This window comes from Euleptes europaea, chromosome 11, assembly GCF_029931775.1.
Source record: "Euleptes europaea isolate rEulEur1 chromosome 11, rEulEur1.hap1, whole genome shotgun sequence".
In the NCBI taxonomy this organism is placed as follows: domain Eukaryota; kingdom Metazoa; phylum Chordata; class Lepidosauria; order Squamata; family Sphaerodactylidae; genus Euleptes; species Euleptes europaea.
The window spans coordinates 27,114,593-27,133,233 of NC_079322.1; the positions used below are offsets into that span (position 1 = coordinate 27,114,593).

General features: G+C 40.5%; 1 protein-coding gene across 2 annotated transcripts in view; it reads left to right on the forward strand.

The window, feature by feature from the left end:
* Positions 1-18,641, forward strand: part of MYRIP (myosin VIIA and Rab interacting protein) — a 194,163-nt gene that overhangs the window by 153,431 nt on the left and 22,091 nt on the right. For both annotated transcript variants that reach the window (XM_056857565.1, XM_056857566.1), the window contains exons 8-10: positions 6,989-7,166; positions 9,649-10,304; positions 15,759-15,998. In XM_056857565.1, the coding sequence (XP_056713543.1) occupies positions 6,989-7,166; positions 9,649-10,304; positions 15,759-15,998 (1,074 nt within the window). The remainder of the gene's footprint in view (positions 1-6,988; positions 7,167-9,648; positions 10,305-15,758; positions 15,999-18,641) is intronic.

Genomic DNA, 18,641 nt, shown 5'->3' on the forward strand with positions numbered 1-18,641 from the left:
TAACATTTGTACATTGCCAACGGTGCCACCAGCCAAATATTAAAGCGACTGTGCTTATGTCAGAAGTCATCATGTGACAAAAACCTATAACACTTTACTCACATTTGATTTGCCAAGAATGGGTATAACCAGATGAAACCATCTGCTTGGGCTTTACTTTATTTCTGTTTGATGTTCTCAAAAACAGTTTTCTTGACTTACAGTGCAGTCCTAGGCAGAGTTATACCCTTCTCAGTTTAGGGTTGCCCTGTAAGCACGGTACACTCTTCTGTGACTTATTTTGAGAACCCCAGCTTATAAGGGGAATCATGAGTTGGCTTACACTGCCACCTGCTGAGATAGCTGTTTACTGCACTAAACAATTGAAATAAATGAATCAAAGGAAACTGTTTGCAAAAATTACTTCGTTTTGGGTAGGTGAGATTTTAGTTGTCTTTAAACTCATTCTTGTTACAGCTTCAGGAAACCTATGCCTTGATGAACATATTAAATGTTGCTATAGATGCAGCTGAGCCAAAAATACAGGAGACATATGCGGTTTAGATGGAATAAGCCCTTACTATAATTTCAATTCCTGGCGCATTATTTATGCATTCATTTGTTTTTCAAATTAAAACTTACTGTAAGACCCAACAGGGTCTTAAATAACTTACAGTCAACTGTGAAAAAAGTGATATAAATTAAAAACACAGATTGCCAATAAAAAGCATCACTAAAAATGCCTGGAGTGTGGGTATTCTCATTCTGCAGTTTCCAGGAATGTGACCACAAAGCATGAAAATGTATATTAGGCAAGGAACTGAGCTTGAAAGGTCTCCATTTTCATTTTCATGACACTCATCTTGAGTTTGTACGGCTGAAAAGAAACCTAAGAAGAAATTTGGCCTTTGTTCAGTGCTTCCAGTGTGCAGCTTCCTGTGTGCAAGAGTGTTGGGAGAACCAGGTTCAAATCCTCACTCTGCCATGGAAGTTTGCAAGTTAACCTCTCCATACAGCACTCATCCTAATATAGAGTATAATAAATAATATAGGTTAGAATATGAGTAAATTATTCACTAGACATTATCTCAGACTAGCTTGACTTGTTTTATTGCATGATTTGTTTTATTGACTTGATTGGTTTCATTTTATTGTTTTAGTTGTTAGCTGTCTCTAGCAGGTCTGGAGAGGTGGCATACAAATTTCCAAAATAAATAATTGCATCCATGCAGGTCACCCTTTTGCATCCATACTGCACAGAGGCAGTGGTCTACTCAATTCCTCAGTAACTTATTCTGTTTTTCTGAGGTTAGGGTTCCCAATACTGCCTTGGCAAACACCAGGAGATTGGGGGGACTGGAGAGGGTAGAGACTAAGGAGTATGTGATGTCACTCCCGGGACATCCTACTAGGCTGCCTTCTTTAGTCTCTATGGTCTTTACCATAGAGACCATGGGAAATTCCAAGAGTGTCACTACATGGATGCCATTTTGTATCCCACTCCTCAGTTCCTCAGAGGTAGGAAATTGGGGTGGGTAAATCCCCAACCCTGGCAGGTAAATGGGAGGCCCGAGTCTGACAAGTATTTAGCAATTATTTTAAATAGTACTAACATGTAACTTTATGTTATATATAATTTTAACTAAAAACATATCAGACTTTTTGGATTTAGGGTTTTTTCTGGTTGAAACTGACCCCTCCTCCTGTGTCAATGCCAGCTAGGTAACTCTTTATCTACGTGTAGTGTTATGACTGCCAGAGTAAAATCCAGGCACTGTTTGCTCTCCACTCTTCTTGTTATCTGCTGGTTAAGTGAGTAAACATTGATTAGACTGAGACTCATCTATGTGTGAGCTGTAAATAAGAATTTGCCAGAGATGGGGAAAGATTCCCGCTGCATCTCTTGGGACAGAAGTGGTCGCTTTCTCTTGGGACAGGCATGCCAGCTTTCCAGGATTTTCCTGGAGGTATTTTTTAAATATTTAACAAGAGCTTATTCACTGAGCCTTGTCCTTTCCCTTTACAGTGTACATCTTAAGTGCTAGTTGGATCAAATCTTCTTTGCTTTCATCAGTCACTTATGACACATTTCAAAAACTCATAAGAAGCTCATTGAAACACAATTGTACTATTTGTGATTAAGTGGTACTAGAACTGTGCTGTCAAGGAATTTCCCTAAGCCTGCCTGTTAGCTCTGCTAAAAGCACTAGTGCTATAGTTTCTAGGACAGTTCTAGGTCATGTTTTTGGTGTCATGCCAATAAAAAGTCAGTGAAGTCATAAAAGCATTAGAACCCCAAAAATAAAATCTATAGAAGTCTCTAAAATCAGCACCCCATATTGTACTTTTTAAAAGTCCAATTGCCAAACGGCTATTTTCTCCAGGTGAACTGATCTCTATCAGCTGGAGATCAGTTGTAATAGCAGGAGATCTCCAGCTAGTACTTGGAGGTTAGGAAATTAGTACAGGAAAATGCTGACACTGACATAGCATAACAAAGTTGTAATGGTGTGCTGCACACAACAAGTGAAAATATATACAAAAAGTGACTGTGAAACTAAGTATGTACAATATAGTCTCTAATATAGTTTCTCTCCGTATCTCGCTTGCCTCTGAGTCGCCAAACCACAAAAAAACGCAGGTCGTTTTCATTGTGGGGATATCTAATAAAATGGTCCACTACTGGAGCCAAAAGATTTCTTGCTCGTATTCTCGACCTATGCTCCAGTATCCTAACCTTTATAGGGCGTACACTGGATCCCATGTAAATTTTACCGCATGGACAGAGTAGACAGTAAACACAATATTTGGTTTCACAATTGGAAAAAAACCTTCATTTTTTTGTGGTTTGGAGACTCAGAGGCAAGCGCTTTGATAGGCAAGATACGGAGAGAATATTGAGACAGGAGGCATATTTCATCCATTTATTTAATTCTTTAACACCACAGGGCTTGAGTTTAGAAAATGATTTGTCATGCTTCATCTGAATTATGTAATGGCTCTTTAAGAGGAGCAATGGATTGCATCATTCACACACCTGTTTGCTATTTACTGTGCCCTGTAGTGGGAGCCACAGCTGCTACAGTTTGTATCCTGTTTGGGAACATGGTAACTTGTTATTTGATGCTGTGAGAAAATTGCTGAACAACCGCTTGCAGTAAAGGATGGACATCCTGATTTGAGATTACTGAACAATTGGAATATTGTAGCGGTTGCAGCCATTATCCTTGTGGGGAACTTTCTTGTGAAAAACGTAATAAGCTGAATTTGAACAAGTGTGTACACTGTTGATGATATGTAAGTAGAAAAATCTTTTTGATGTCTTGAAAATTGTTAATTATAACAATTATTATAACAAAATATGGTACAATATATGTATATATTTTTATACACAGAAGTGGGACTGAGGAAGACCCCGAAACAATCGTATCCAATCTTACTCTTCAGTTTCAAGAAGCCAACTTTGGATGTTATGATACCTTGATACCTTATATGGACATTAGAAACTATATTGTACATACTTAGTTTCACAGCCACTTTTTGTATATATTTTCATGTGTTGTGTGCAGCACATCATTACAACTTTGTTATGCTATGTCAGTGTCAGCATTTTCCTGTACTAATTTCCTAACCATTGGTACCAGTACAGAGGTGTTCTTTTTGCAAGTACTTGGAAGTTGGCAGCCCTAATAGTAGGGAACCCTCAAGGAGTCGCAAGGGTGGCACCACACTTTCCTCTCAATCCTCCTTCCTGTATTATATTCTCTTTCCCTTCTCCTGGCAACCCCCACATCCTCTCCTCTTTCCTTGCCTCCTCTCCTCAGCCATTCACCAACCTACCTTGTATCTGCCTCCCATTTTCAGTTATATTTATCATTTATTTACTTCATTTGTAAGATTGCCAGGTCCCTCTTCTCAACCGGCAGGATATTTTGGGGGAGGAGCCTGAAGAGGGCGGGGTTTGGGGAGGGACTTCAATGCCATAGAGTTCAATTGCCAAAGTGGCCATTTTTCTCCAGGTGATCTGATCTCTATCGGCTGGAGATCAGTTGAATTAGCATGAGATCTCCTACTACTACCTGGCCGTTGGCAACCCTATTAATTTGTACCCCACCTATCTCCACAGTGGAAACCAAAGCAGCTTATTCTCCTCTCCTTTTTATCCACACAACAACCCTGTGAGGAAGGTTAGGATGAAAGTGTGTGACTGGCCCAAAATCACCCAGTGGGCTTCCATAGAGAGATGGGGATTTGAACCTGGGTCTCCAAGACCCTACTCTGAAGTTCTAACTGCTGCACCACACTGGCTTTCATAAAGTGGTCGCTGTTAAAGAGTAGCAAGCAGCCAGGCCTAGTTGAGTCATGCAAATTAGGTAGTATCAAGTTGCTGCTAGGCCCAAACATTGCCCTGATGAGTCCTTTCTCATAGGCCAAAGCAACCCTGGAAAGGACCCTGCCCCCTCTCCATGCCTTTTACTCACAGAAACTGAAGCCTGGAATGCTGTGGTTGCCAAGCAAGAACCGCTGAAGGAATTAGTTTTTTAAAGCTACAGGCACTGCTTTTGTCATTTTGGGGTGATTTCTCATTTTTCTGCAAACAGGTGGCACTTTTTAGGTTTATAGAAAGATCTGCCTTGCCCGTTCTCAGCGCCAGTCACAACATTTAAGTTTCCTCAGATTTGGCCGACTTTGCTATTGGTATCTAGATGAGGATGATAAGAGAAAGATACCAATGAGGATTTTTCTATTTTGTATGGAGCTCTGCTTATTTCTAACACCTTGGCAGTAGTTACTTTTAATTAATATAGCCCAATCAAGAAACCCTCAAGTAGCCTAGTGATTTGCTGCAGCATGGGGAAATCCTTGTGTGACGGATAAGGGGTTAATCTGCAGCAAGAGCTGACAGACCAAGAGTGTGCGGAGCCAGAGAGCTGACATCCTGAGCTCTGAGAGACAGAAAGCATTCGAAGCTTGGGACCCAGCCTGGATAGAAGGCTGTGAAAGAAGTCGAAGCTTGAGACCAGCCAGAGAAGGCTGTGATAGATTGGAAGCTTGGTAGCGAGACTGAGCGGCAGCCAGACTGTACTCTGTGAACCTGAGGGGTTCTGTGAAAGCCAAAGCTATTGACACACACAACCTGTGGGAGTGACAGGAGTGAGAATTGAGTTAGAGAGGGCCCATTCTCAGGTCACAAGGGGAATTAGTCTCTGAGGTAGAGCTATTCTGGTAGCAGGGAGGTGTGGAGGATTACAGCCACTGAGGTGGGGTAGTCAGAGAGAGAGCTAGGCTGGGGACAGAGTCTGAGAGTCTGAATCTGAGTAACAGTTTTGAGGGACAGAACTAAGCTTGAAACTAAGAACTGAAGGAGCTTGATTTAAGAAAACATCTAAGCTATCTCTCTAAAGTAATCTTATGTAGATAAACCTGACTTTGAGTTTCCCCTCCAATTTCTGCCTTTTCCTTGAAAACCAATCTCTGTGAGTTCTGTTCAATAAACTTCCCTGTTTTGTCTGCTTAAGTTAAAAAGCCTCGTGTCCTATTTCTCTCTGAGGTAAATACTGGTGTGGGACTGGAGGAGAGGGAAAATAATTTCCTCACAAATACACTCAGGCCAACGTTTTTCCCTCAGCATATATGGTTAGGCTGAGAGAGTGGGATATTAAAGTGGTTGAAAGGGGAGTGCGTCATACCTTGATTTTTTGTTTATTTACGTCATTTATATCCTGCCTTTCCCCCCAATAGGGATCTGAAGCAGCTTATATCATTCTCACCTCCCATTTTAACCTCACAACAATCCTGTGAATTAGGTCACCCAGCAAGCTTCCATGGCAGAATGAAGATTCAAACCTGGGTCTCCCAGATCCTAGTTTAACTCTGTAACCTCTATACCACATTGGCTTTGAAAAAAGAATATGACAAAGCGCTACATGCCAATGATCAGAATGAATAATGATTTAGGACACTTTCAGGAAATATTGGAACAGAGCACAAGACTACGTCTGTTATGCAGGATCTTTTGCAAAGGCACAGCACTTCCTTGAAATGTTAGAATCATAGAGTTGGAAGGGGCCATACAGGCCATCTAGTCCAACCCCCTGCTTAATGTAGGATCAGCCTAGAGCAAGTGCTTGTCCAGCCTCTGCTTAAAGACTGCCAGTGAGGGAGAGCTCACTACTTCCCTAGGTAGCTGATTCCACTGTTGAACAACTCTTACTGTAAACATTTTTTTCCTAATATCCAGCCGGTACCTTTCCGCCCACAATTACCCATTATTGTGAGTCCTATCCTCTGCTGCCAACAGGAACAGCTCCTTGTCCTCCCTCCTCTAAGTGACACCCCTTCAAATACTTAAAGAGAGCAATCATGTCCCCCCCCCCTCAACCTCCTCTTCTCCAGACTAAACATTCCCAACTCACTCAGCCTTTCCTCATAGGGCTTGGTCTCCAGGCCCCTGATCATCCTCTTTGCTGTCTTCTGCACCCCCTCCATTCTGTCCACATTCTTTTTGAAGTGAGGCCTCCAGAACTATACACAATACTCCAGGTGTGGCCTGACCAATGCAGTGTACAGCAGAACTATGACATCCTGCGATTTGGATGTTATGCCTCTGTTGATGCCCTCTAAGATCGCATTAGCTTTTTTTGTCGCTGCATCACACTGGATGCTCATATTTAACTTACAGTTTCCCCAAGATGTTGTTGTTGTTGTTGTTGTTTGCAGTACATTTCTTTATCCAGTACATTTTTGTCACTTTTGAGTAATTTTGCTATGCAGCAGTGTGGATGTCAGTAATAATCTTCCATTGGCTGACTTAATAGTACATAGAATGTCCTGTTCTGTATAAATGGACAACAGAGCTCAGGTTCTGAAAACGAACCAGTGGGATTTAGCTCTCAACAATTTCAGCAAACTATACTTGTTTTATTGTCAGAATGTTACTCTTGAAGGTAATCGACATTTCCATTAGTTGGCTTCAGCTAAAGCTTTTGTAAAAAAATTCTTTTAACAGAGGTCTCAGTCTGCATTCTCACTGACGAATGAAGATGCATCAGGCAGAGATCCGGACCTCACATCTTCTGTGGCAGAGAATCTCCGGAGGCAATCAAAAGGCTCAATCAGGAAACAAAAAGAGCACAGCATATCTGCATTACCCAGCTGGAAGAGTGTGGAGCAATTAAATGAACCAAGTAAAGGATTATAATACCTGACATAATTGTTCTGTACGAAAGTAGGTGCAGTGCAATTTAATCAGACTGCTGGAAAAGCCAGTTTTCCTGGCTGTTAATCCTGGAAGAACAATAAACCACAAACCAATTAAACTGTTATTGATTTTGAATTTTCTACTTGAAATGGCCACCTACCTTTAATAGGGAAGAAGTGACCAGCATTTCTGGGAAAGATCATGATTCAGTATAAATTTGGACATCCTGAATATCTTTGCTTGGTTGGAAGTGTTTGCACGTATAGTGGCAGGCAAGACAAGAATATTAGATTCTATTGCCAAGAAGAGATCATACATTAAAGACATGCACCTTACATAGGCTAAGTCTAAATTATTTACCAATGGTCATTATTGATCCAGTGTAGCTAGATCAGCAGAAAATCGTGCATGGATGCAGCATCTGTTGCTCACATGATTCCTTATGTAGCTTGGGATATATACTTTCCCCACATTCATATGCTCCTTGGTTGAATCTGAGCAGCTTTGTCTAACCTGAGTGTGTTAAGTGCTGTCAAGTCGCTTCCAACTTATGAATTAAGTTCAAAATGTCCCACCATTAACAGGCTTGCCCAGGTCTTGCATACTGAGGGCCATGGCTTGCTTTATAGAGTCAATCCATCTCATATTGGGTCTTCCTCTTTTCCTGCTTCCTTCAACTTTTCCTAGCATTATTATCTTTTCCAGTGACTCTGGTGTTCTAGTAATGTGACCAAAGTACGATAGCCTCAATGTATTCATTTTGGCTTGTAGGGAGAGTTCAGGCTAGATTTGATCTGTCTAATTAATAATAGATATTTTAATATACCAAGAAGGCACTTTGTACACATATTGTGTATGTGGAATAAGCACTAGCAGACCATCTTTGTGTGAATTTAAGAAGTCAAGCATTATTGCTTCAAAAGATTCACAGTGTGATTCTGTGCATGTTCCATTTCATTCAACGGGGCTTACTCGTGGGTAATTGTTTTCAGGATTTCAGACTTGCAGTGCATTCCTCAGAAGAGGTCCACCCTTCTGAGTCCACTGAAGTCAGTGGGCTTAGTGGGATGTAAATCTCGTTAGGATTGCAATATTACTTTTGGAAAAGCCCTCAACTGGTTTAGCACAGAGAAACTGTGTTCCTAGAGCACTTTTCTGTGTTTGAATTAAGCAGCTGTTGGGAGTATAACTAGACCATGTTTATTACACAAAACAAAAATAAGAACCTGACCAATCTTCCTATTTTGCTAGCATTTTCACCTTTAGTAATGATTATGCTCCAGGAGGAAAATGTTTCCAGAAAACAATTGTAGCTTTAAAAAAACATTTAGTCCATAATTATATGCTATAGTGAGCATAAAACCAGAATTTTAGAAGTATATGAGTGTTAAATGTCTAGGAACTCAGAAATCTTTTTATCAAACAATACATAAAATGCTAGATTTAATTCATTGCGCATGAAAGGCAATTTGAGGCTATCACACACAAAGGTACTAGTTTAACCTGTATTTTCAAGGTATCATAACAGTCAAATTTGAAATCAATGAGATTTCGCTACTTGTGATCATGTTGAATGGCAGCCAAGTGTCAATTCTGTTTGTGAAACAACACTGAATATACTATTTTCTTATATGTGCTATGAAGGACATGTATATTCTGTGTACAATGAAAATTGCAAATGTGATCCAAGCAGGTTTCTGCACAAGGATTACTTCTGGGACAGGAACTGCTGATGGAAAAGGAGGTTCTTTCTATTGGTAGGTTGGAACCTCATGCAACACCTAATAGATGGTTATTTCTGGCATCTCTGATAGGCCTGCAATGACAGCAGGTGCATACAGAAAAGTGTAACTCAATTTATGTGCCAGTTGCACACAAACACACACACACTTGTTTGCAGATGGACACAGAATAAAGAACTGACACAAGTTCTTTGAATGTAAGAAGAGAGCATAATTTTATTTAATAAAAGGGAACTGCAACTTGCAAAATAATTAACCATACAACACTTGATATGGTGCAGGTGGTAACTAAGCAAGGTGCAGAAGAACCAGGTATTCTCTATACGAACATCCCTGGAGTTCTGGGCAAATCTAAAATGTTTCCAAACCAATGTGCTCTCATCACCAGTTTCACTTGAACCTGTAATTCTACTGATTGATATAACAATACAAAACCTGTTTATCTCCATTGTCCTGCATGCTTTTTATACCTTGAAGGACAAACTCACTGGGTCAAAACCCGCTAAGTCCTCTTACTGTTAGGACCCAGATTGCAAATCTCTTAGAAATATCATTATTTTTTACAACATATGAGACATAAAATAGTCAATTCTTTACTAAAATCCTTCCACCCCCCAGTAATTGAGAAACATGTCAGGCCTGAATATGCCTATGAGTTTAAGGTAGTAATAAAAAATAAAGCAATGAATTATTGAATGGCATGTTCTTTTTCTTCTGTCTTCTTAGCTCCTCCACCTGTTTTACAAAGCACAGATGGGAACTGGGTGGCCTTGCAAAATGTCACTTTGCCTCGTCCTCGAATGATTGCCAAGCCAAAGAGCCAGGTATTCAGAGTCCTGGAGAGTGAATCCAGTGTTGTGTCTGTTTACGATGAGATGGGATCCGATAGCGAAGACGACTACGACTGGAATGTGGCTTTGAACAAGCTACGGCGAAGGCCCAAGCAGCTGTCCAAAGAACTGCATTATGTCGATCCCCACCACAACTTGGAATGGGCTTACAGCAATGACCTGCACCAGCCTGTGACCTCCCCTTTGTCTGGGCTGTTTACCAACACTGAGACAATGTGCTCTGATTCTGAAACATCCTCTGTTGGCTCTTCAAGGGATGCTGGAGGATCGAGCCACCTTCCCTGGACACAAAGGAGAACTCGCCATGATAAGCCCAGAGGAGAAAAAGCACAATTGCATGGAGAGCTAGACGTAAATTTTAATCCACAGACTACCAGTTTAGATTATTCAGACAGCAGTGAAAGCGAGGAGGCCTATTATGACTTAGAAAAGCGATCGAGGAGGTGGAAGAAAGGCAAGGCTCTTTCTGAAGACTTATCCAAAGGCAAAAATCGTTCAAAAACCCACAAGAAGAATTTGAGCACAAGTCAGGTAATTAAGGCTGAAGTCATTCAATGTGCTGCTTGCAGAATAAAATTAAATATCTGTCCAGCTGCATAAAGCCGTCAAGACTCTAAGCATAGTCAGCAGTGGAACATTGTTCTAAATCCTTACTCACATTAATGATATTATCACAGTTGTGCCAGCATTGAGAAATTGCACTGAATTAGCTAAACAAATCTAGTAATTTTTTTTACAGCAGGGTTTGGCAACATATATAACATATAAGCTGCAATGCTTCCATAACAACACAGTGTCTTTGTGAATCTTACTTGGTAATGCATTACTTGGTAATCCAGACATTTCCTGATCATGGGTCTCCTGGAGATGCTGCTCTGAATTTAAATCTACAGGAGGCGTGGATTGTAGAATCAACTTTAAAAATGAGATGCCGCCCCTGCTGTCAAATCATATGGAAATGACTCTGGCTGCCTTGCACATTTTGAATGTGCAGCATACAGCAGAATTTAACAGAGTGAGGGGAAAGTAAAGATGCAGAGCGACGTCACACAGAAGAGTTAGATGTACTGTAAAAACTGCAGTGTGTACTAAAGCTGTGTAGAAAACTGCCTTAAGTTGCCATCTCTCCCAATGAGATAGAAGTCTTATGTGCATGTATATGTTAAATCAGCCTTGCAGCTATTTAGTGATCTGCTTCCCATGAAGCTGTTTTATTCTGAATTGACCTTTTGGTCCATCACTGTCAGTATTATCTACTCAGACCGGCAGCAGCTCCCCAGGTTCTCAGGCAGAAGGTCTTTCACATCATCTACTACCTGATCCCTTTAACTGGAGACGGTGGGGACTGAACCTGGGACCTTCTGCATACCAAGCAGGTGCTCTATCACTGAGCCACACCTCCTCTCCTTTCAGTTATCTGCTCTTCTCCACCATTACTTATCCCTTCACCTACCATTCATTGTACTCCCATAGCTGGCATTGAGATTGGTTCACTGCTTTTGTATCAGCGGATCTGGAAATATACAGTGGGTGAGACAAGGCAGCAGCAGTTATTTTTTTATTTACTTAATTTATAACTCACCTTTCTAGCTGAGACTCATGGCGGAATTCAGAGCATAAAACAATGCAGTCCAACACCATAAGACATCCAAAGAAGAGTGTAATAGGACTAGGATGGCCAAATTAGAAACCCATGCACAAAAACTAATGTGCCTAAAATAAGGCATACTATAAACAATGCAGAAAGTGGAATTACAAGGTCAGAAGAAAATGCAGTAAAAGCAAGATGTCGTCTACTATCATTGTTGCAGTAGACTACAATCCTATCTTGTTACTGTGGCCCCCTGCTTATCTTTTCTCACAGCATAGTGAGAAGTGCAGGATCAGACCCTTAAATCTGTGAGCCCAAGAAGTAACAGAGATTATGATGTGGCCGCTGTATCAAGACACAGCTGTCTTGAGAACAGGATGTTAGCACTCAAGGAAAGAGCCTGTGACTGGCCATTTCTCCCCTTTTCCTCCCTTTGTTTAATTCATGTAACTTCTCAGTTTTAAAGAAGTAGTAGCTATTTGAAGCTAGCAGAGGCAGGGAGAGCCAGTTGCCACTCCAATGTTCAGCTGGGGAGTAATAGCTGATTGTTGAACAATTGCAATATGCGATTTAAATGTATGTCCTTTTCAAATTATCTACTCCTAACACAGGACACTGTCTAAAATACTCAGATCAAATAGTGCAGGATTAAAATAACCTAACACCAGATAGCAAGCTGTTATGAAAACATAGATTTTTGTGCTTGGACTAGTCTGTTTTCTTTTTTAAAACGAAGTAATGTTTTTGTCCATTTCACAATTCATTGTCAAAGACTTAATTTATCCAGAGAAAAAGGTTAGCGTTGGTGTGGAGGGCCCAGCTCACACATTATAGGAAATCTTTTCCTAAGTAAGGGCCAATTATTAAAAAGAGTTCTTTCTCTCCTTATGGTCTCTCCATCATTCCTAATATAGGAACAGTAAGATTTGATTCACTTATCTCCACTAGGTGGTGCTTGTGGTTAATTTACCGTACTAGAAAAAGGCTGCAATTTGAAATTTCAGACTCCAGAGTTTATCTCATGACATACTGCATGCTGACAACTTCATACATAACTGAAAGTATTTATCTGAGCACTTCTCTCAGTTTTATGTACATATGAATATCAGTGCAGACTTTTTTTTCAGTTGAATATGTAAAGAAAAGTGCAAAAGAAACTAAATTTGTTGTGAAAATGATTTTAGCTTAAACTGCTTAGACTAGGTGCAGGTATGCTTGTTCAAAGTATTTTCTCACCTCAGACAAGGTATACTCCCCATCCTATGAATATTGGGAAATTACCTACTTACTAACTCATTGCAATAAATTATAACACCTAGCAGAATTTATTTTAATGAGGGTTACAGTTGTTATAAACAAAAAAGGAGTTTTGTGATACCTTAGAGACTAAAATATTTATTGTAACATCAATAATTGCTGAATAAATGTTTGCTGGATTAGAACATATTGATAAATAAATAATTTATTAACCAGGGTTTAAATTGAGATAGTGCACCAACTATAGATCTTCAATTAGCTTACTCTAACCTACCCAGTGATGACTGTTGGGAACTGCAACTAATTTGTCTCTCTGTGACCATACTTTTCCCCATTTCTTTCCTTACACTTATTTGCAACCATTCCTCTAAGGAGCCCAAGGCAGTGTATATAGGAGTCTCCCCATCTTTCTACAAATAGGAAAGATAGAAAGAAACATCTGCCAAAAAAGCAGCTATTGTGAAAATTAGGCATCACATGCTGAGGTGTTTCCATCTCGTAATGTGGTCTGTACCACCAGCATCCATCTTTTTAGGGCTAGTCTGCTGGCCCATGGTAGCAGCTGTAACCAGACACAGAATGTGATTCCAGTGCTGGGCACTACTATTTTATTTTATTTATTTCTTCTTCTTTTTGCTGGGGGCAAGTTGCAGCCAACCTATGGCAACCCTGTTGGGTTTTTAAGGCAAGAGACATTCAAAGGTGGTTTGCCTGCCTGGTATTCCTTGGTGGTCTCCCATTAAAATACTGACCAGGGCTAACCTTGCTTAGCTTCCAAGATCTCATGATGTGGGTCTGACTACATCCTGGAAAACATCCGGTTTGGTCTTGTTAGGAATTAAGGAAGAACAGCAAGTTTCCGTGGCACAGAGGATGGCTTCAAGCCCTTACTAAGCACTGCACTGACATTGAAATAGTTTTTAGCTGCAGTGTAGCTGTGTTGATCTGCCAGAAAGGTGAGAGGGCTCACTCAGTCATATTGGGGTGGAAGGGAAAGAAGGAGGGAGGAAAAAAGAGGGGGGTGGACATGCACTGTGATAGAACCATGAGAAACATAAAATTAAGGCTACAATATAGTGTATGCTTTCATGCCAGTAAACCCCACTGAAACCCCACAGTAGAATTTTTCTTAAAAGTAAATATGTAAAGATGCAGGACATAGTTGCCTGACTGAAAGAACGAGGGAGGGAAATCAACAGGAAAAATAAGCATAATGGAAAAATTAAGAGGGAGATGGATGGGAAGAGGCATAGGCAACTACTAGCATTTGCTTAGGCAGATAGAGGAGAAGTTCTGAATGGAAATATTTTACGTGGGTAGGCAGTTGGATAGATTGGCTTCATTACTCCCATTCAGCAGCTAAAATGGGGGGGGCTCTCTAGGGATTTCACAATCTGTTACTTTAACCCTTTGCTTGATTTGAAAGCAAGCTCCAGCTGGAAAGCACTGAGAAGGTTTTCACTCAGAGGTTCTAAATTCCTAGAGAGGTTTCTAGAGGTCACTGAAGTTTGACCATAGCAGCAGTTCCCTTGCTCTTGCCTAGGAACAAAATGAGGTGGGTCCCTACTAAGCTTTCCACTTGCTCCAAAGTCTCATGGCATCCAAGGCCCGTTTTTCTGACCAATCCTGATGATGCCCCCCCTTTTTATGCCGCCCCAATAGGGTTGCCAGGTCCCTCTTCACCACCAAGGTTTTTGGGGCAGAGCTTGAGGAGGGTGGGGTTTGGGGAGGGGAAGGACTTCAATGCCATAGAATCCAATTGCCAAAGCAGCCATTTTCTCCAGGTGAACTGACCTCTATTGGCTGGAGATCAGATGTAATAGCAAGAGATCTCCAGCTACTACCTGGAGGTTGGCAAACCTACGCCCCAAGCCGTTGCTTGGGTGGTATGGTTAGAGAACTAGTTACCATAAGTGGATGCCATGATCAGAAAAGGTATATCTCTATCTCTCCTCGTGCCTTTCCCTATTCATTTCACAACTTTTTCTTTCACGTGATCAGTTTGCTATGAAAGCACTGAAAAATTATTTCCCCTAATAGTCTAAACAAACTTCCTCTTGACCCTAGTAGCCCTTGGGAGTCTGCAAAGTGCAAAGGCAAAGTACAAAGTCTGCAAAGTGCAAAGGGTAAGGATTGCTAGATTTGAGTCCAGTAGACCTTATAGACCAACAAGATTTTTTGGATTACAAGAGACAAAGTTCCCTTTGTCAGGGTGAGGATTGTTTGCCAAAGAAAGTGAGAGTGCCTTCTCCCATTTCTTGGTCATGAAGGATTGAAGGTCAATCCTTTCAGACAGACCCAGGCAAGTTCCCACTTTCGAGGCCTCTAGCCATACTAAAAATAAACCATAATAATAAAACAAGGCCCCAAGGAAAAGATTGAGATTTCAGTAGAATATTTTGGTCTGATACAGATACATGTAAAAACAAGTCATGAAACTTAGCAAATGCCCAAAAAAAGTCTAAATTTGAGGCCCACTTTTAGCTTGAGGCAGAGGCCAGATTGACCTCTGCCTCCCCCCACCCCAGTTGGCCCTGATCCATGGTGCGGCTTTCAGTGACATCTTGTTATAATGTGATGAGTTATATGTGATGAATTGTTATAATGTGATGACCTGGCAGGGCCAGGTCCTTGAAAGGCCATTGCGACTTTTCTATAGTTATTTTATTTGTCATTTGTTGAACACTGGTTAGAATGACATTTGGAAAAGGCAGGAAATACATAACAGTGTGTTAAATGAGGAATCGTTTCCCAATCGGGCCTTGAAGGAATCTAAATGTTTATGTATCGCACAAAAAAATAGCTTGGCACATCTCAAAGGAATATGTAACACCCAGATAACAATAATCCTGTTCTGTCATGAAGAACGAAATGTGTAAGATATCACATGGAGCTTAAAAAGCGGTGGAGCAAGATCAAAAGTGGAATTGATTCCTCCAGGGACTGGATTTGTATTGAACTCCTGCTGCTCAGAAATGAAAACCCATTTCCTCTTAAGTATTTATGTAGCATTCATCAAGGTGTACCTCCCACGGTGTAAAAGAGTATTGCAAATAGCTTTTGTAAATACAACTTTGATTTTCTTTTCTTGGAGATGTATGTGCTGTCTCTTTTATTTTCCTCCCTTGCTCTTTAAGGCATCTGATGATTTATCAGAAACTGACCTAAGCAGTGAAGACCAACATCATCAACCCAAGGCAGACTCTATGGAAGAAAAGCTGAAATCAAGATTATTTGAACTAGTTGCTAAAATGAGTGATAATAAGGAATCCTCTTCAGAGGAGCAGGTGCTGGAGCCAAGAACAGAGGCTGAGACCCAGAAAACATGTTTGTCTTCCGAAGAGAGTGGCAGATGCATTCAGGAGGAGCTAAAGAAGGTGGGTTGTGCCCGCTCGCTGAATAGATAGCTCAGAACATGTTTGAGCCATTTTCCAAATTATGATTCCTAACATTAAATGCTCCTGCAAGTCACTCCCTTGTCTGAATTTATAATGCAAGACAGATGTTGACACACCATCCATTTTGAGGGAAATGGTTACGCAGCGTGAGTCTCTTGGAATGGCTTAGCAGGACCATCCTCTTTCTTACAAGGGGTTGGAAGCAATCATCAAATCTCACTTTAGTGGTTTCATTCAGTGAATGACTTGAAAAAAATATTGGTAAGGTTGAAAAGTGTAATGTTAAAAGAGCTGTAAAGCAAATCCGTACGTAAAAGATGTTCAGAGGAGGGCAACAAAGATGGTGAGGGGTCTAGAGACCAAGTCCTATGAGGAAAGGATGAAGGAGCTGGGTATGTTTAGCTTGGAGAGGAGATGACTGAGAAGTGATATGATAACCATCTTCAAGTACTTGAAGGGCTGTCATAAAGAGGAAGGTGGCGAGTTGTTTTCTGTTGCCCCAGAAGGTTGGACCAGAACCAACAGGTTTCTGTCTAGACATTAGGAAGAATTTTCTAACAGAGTGGTTCCTCAGTGGAACAGGCTTCCTCGGGAGGTGGTGCGCTCGCCTTCCCTGGAAGTTTTTAAGCAGAGGCTAGATGGCCATCTGTCAGCAATGCTGATTCTATTACCTTAGGCAGATAATGAGAGGGAGGCATCTTGACCATCTTCTGGGCATTGAGTAGGGGTCACTGGGTGTGTGTGTGCGGGGGAGATAGTTTGGAATTTCCTGCGTTATGCAGAGGGTTGGACTAGATGACCCTGGGGGTCCCTTCCAACTCTATGATTCTAAGTCAAACAGAAACATGTTATTGGAGCAAGAGAGGGGATGTGTTATTTGGTGCAAAAGCCCATATAAAATCACCACAAGTATGCTGCCAGTCTCTCCATGACAGTTCTTCACCATCCTGGCAATCTATGTGTAGTCTCCATGTGGACTGCTAGTATCACACTGTAAGTCTACAGACACATGGCTTAGCTACCAGACAGATGGAACAGCAGCATTCAGTCTCAGAGTGTAATGGTGTTGGCTCATAGTTTTTGTGCAATGTTATGGATGTGTTTGGCACGCTGTGTTTGGTGACATCCCACACTGATGGTAAGCTCAAAGAGGGGGGCTGAAAATAACCGTACTTGGTTAATTTTCTTAATTAAATACCTTTCTTAAAGCTTTCTTTTAATTTAAAAAATAACAAGCACCATACTTTGTTCAGTTCATCAGTTTGCATACTCCGTACACTATTGCATTTACAACTGTTTTGGAAGGATCAAAAATAAAACACTAATGAAGCAGACAAGCTAGTGTTTGAATTTCTCTTCCACAAAGTTTTCATAAGCCTGGACCAGGCTAGGACTGTCATTGGCTGTTAAATGTCTCCCATCTTATGGCAAAACATAGCAAAAATCGGGTATTAACTGTGTGGAAGAAGTGCCTTATGTGCTTTAAAATTGCAAATTAATTTTCTTGGGTGCATTTTCAGTATTATTCAGAAACAGCAAATATTCCCCATTTACTTTTTTCCATGCTGCTCATATGTTTGCATACCTTATACCTTACCTGTCTTCTAAGACGTAAGATAGCCTATCGTTTGTATGCCTATCCTTTGTATGCTTTTGTGTCTCTAAAACTTGTATTAATCAAAAATTAGACCAAAAACATTTTGACAAGGTTTTATTCACTTTATAGTGCATTTACAAATACGTATGCTATGTGCACTGCATGAAATTAAATTTGCTTATATCAGGGCACAAGCCGAGATAACTGTTAGTTCAAGCTGAAATCATCTGTGGAGATTTTCCCTAGAATCGGTAATACACAATTTATTTTGAATGGGTACTCTTTCTCTTGCTTGATGCAAATAGTCGACAATAAGTTCATTGTTCTCTGCATATTTAAAATATGGCTATAGAACAATATCTCTTCCATGAAAGAAGGTTCGATGCACTTTATATATCAACTGAACATCAATTATTACAAATGGAGACAAATGGCAAACAATTGTGAAGACCCAGGCTTTGTTTATAATGCACAATTGGCCCTCTCTGTCATTGCCATTTCTCTGGAATGCATACAGTTGCTTCATTTTCCAAATCTGAAAGTTTAATGTTAGAAGCACCTACTAACATTTCTGCATTCATACAAAGCAGAGTATTCTGAAAGCCTTCAGTTGTGAAATTTTGTGAGTCATTAATGGATAAATTTTAGAAGTGTCTGTTTCATATATTTACAAGTTATTCTGATGTGCATAATGACTGTGTGTTACCTGTAGTACTACAAGCATAGATGGATTAATAGGTGTTGTTAAGCAAGTAAATGCTTAATCACTGATTGAAATTTAGCTTCTTATTTAACACAATGGCTGATAATAATCAATGCAGCCTCTCTCTCTCTCTCTCTCTCTCTCTCTCTCTCTCTCTCTCTCTCTGTGTGTGTGTGTGTGATACTATATTTTATATATGTGTGTATAATCTTCTTCCTGCTTGGATTAGACCTTTTTAAAACAAGGAATATGAAAGTGCTTTGCCAGCTCTGGGTTAGGAATTACTTTATTTAACAACAGTAACAACCACAGGCAACTGCAG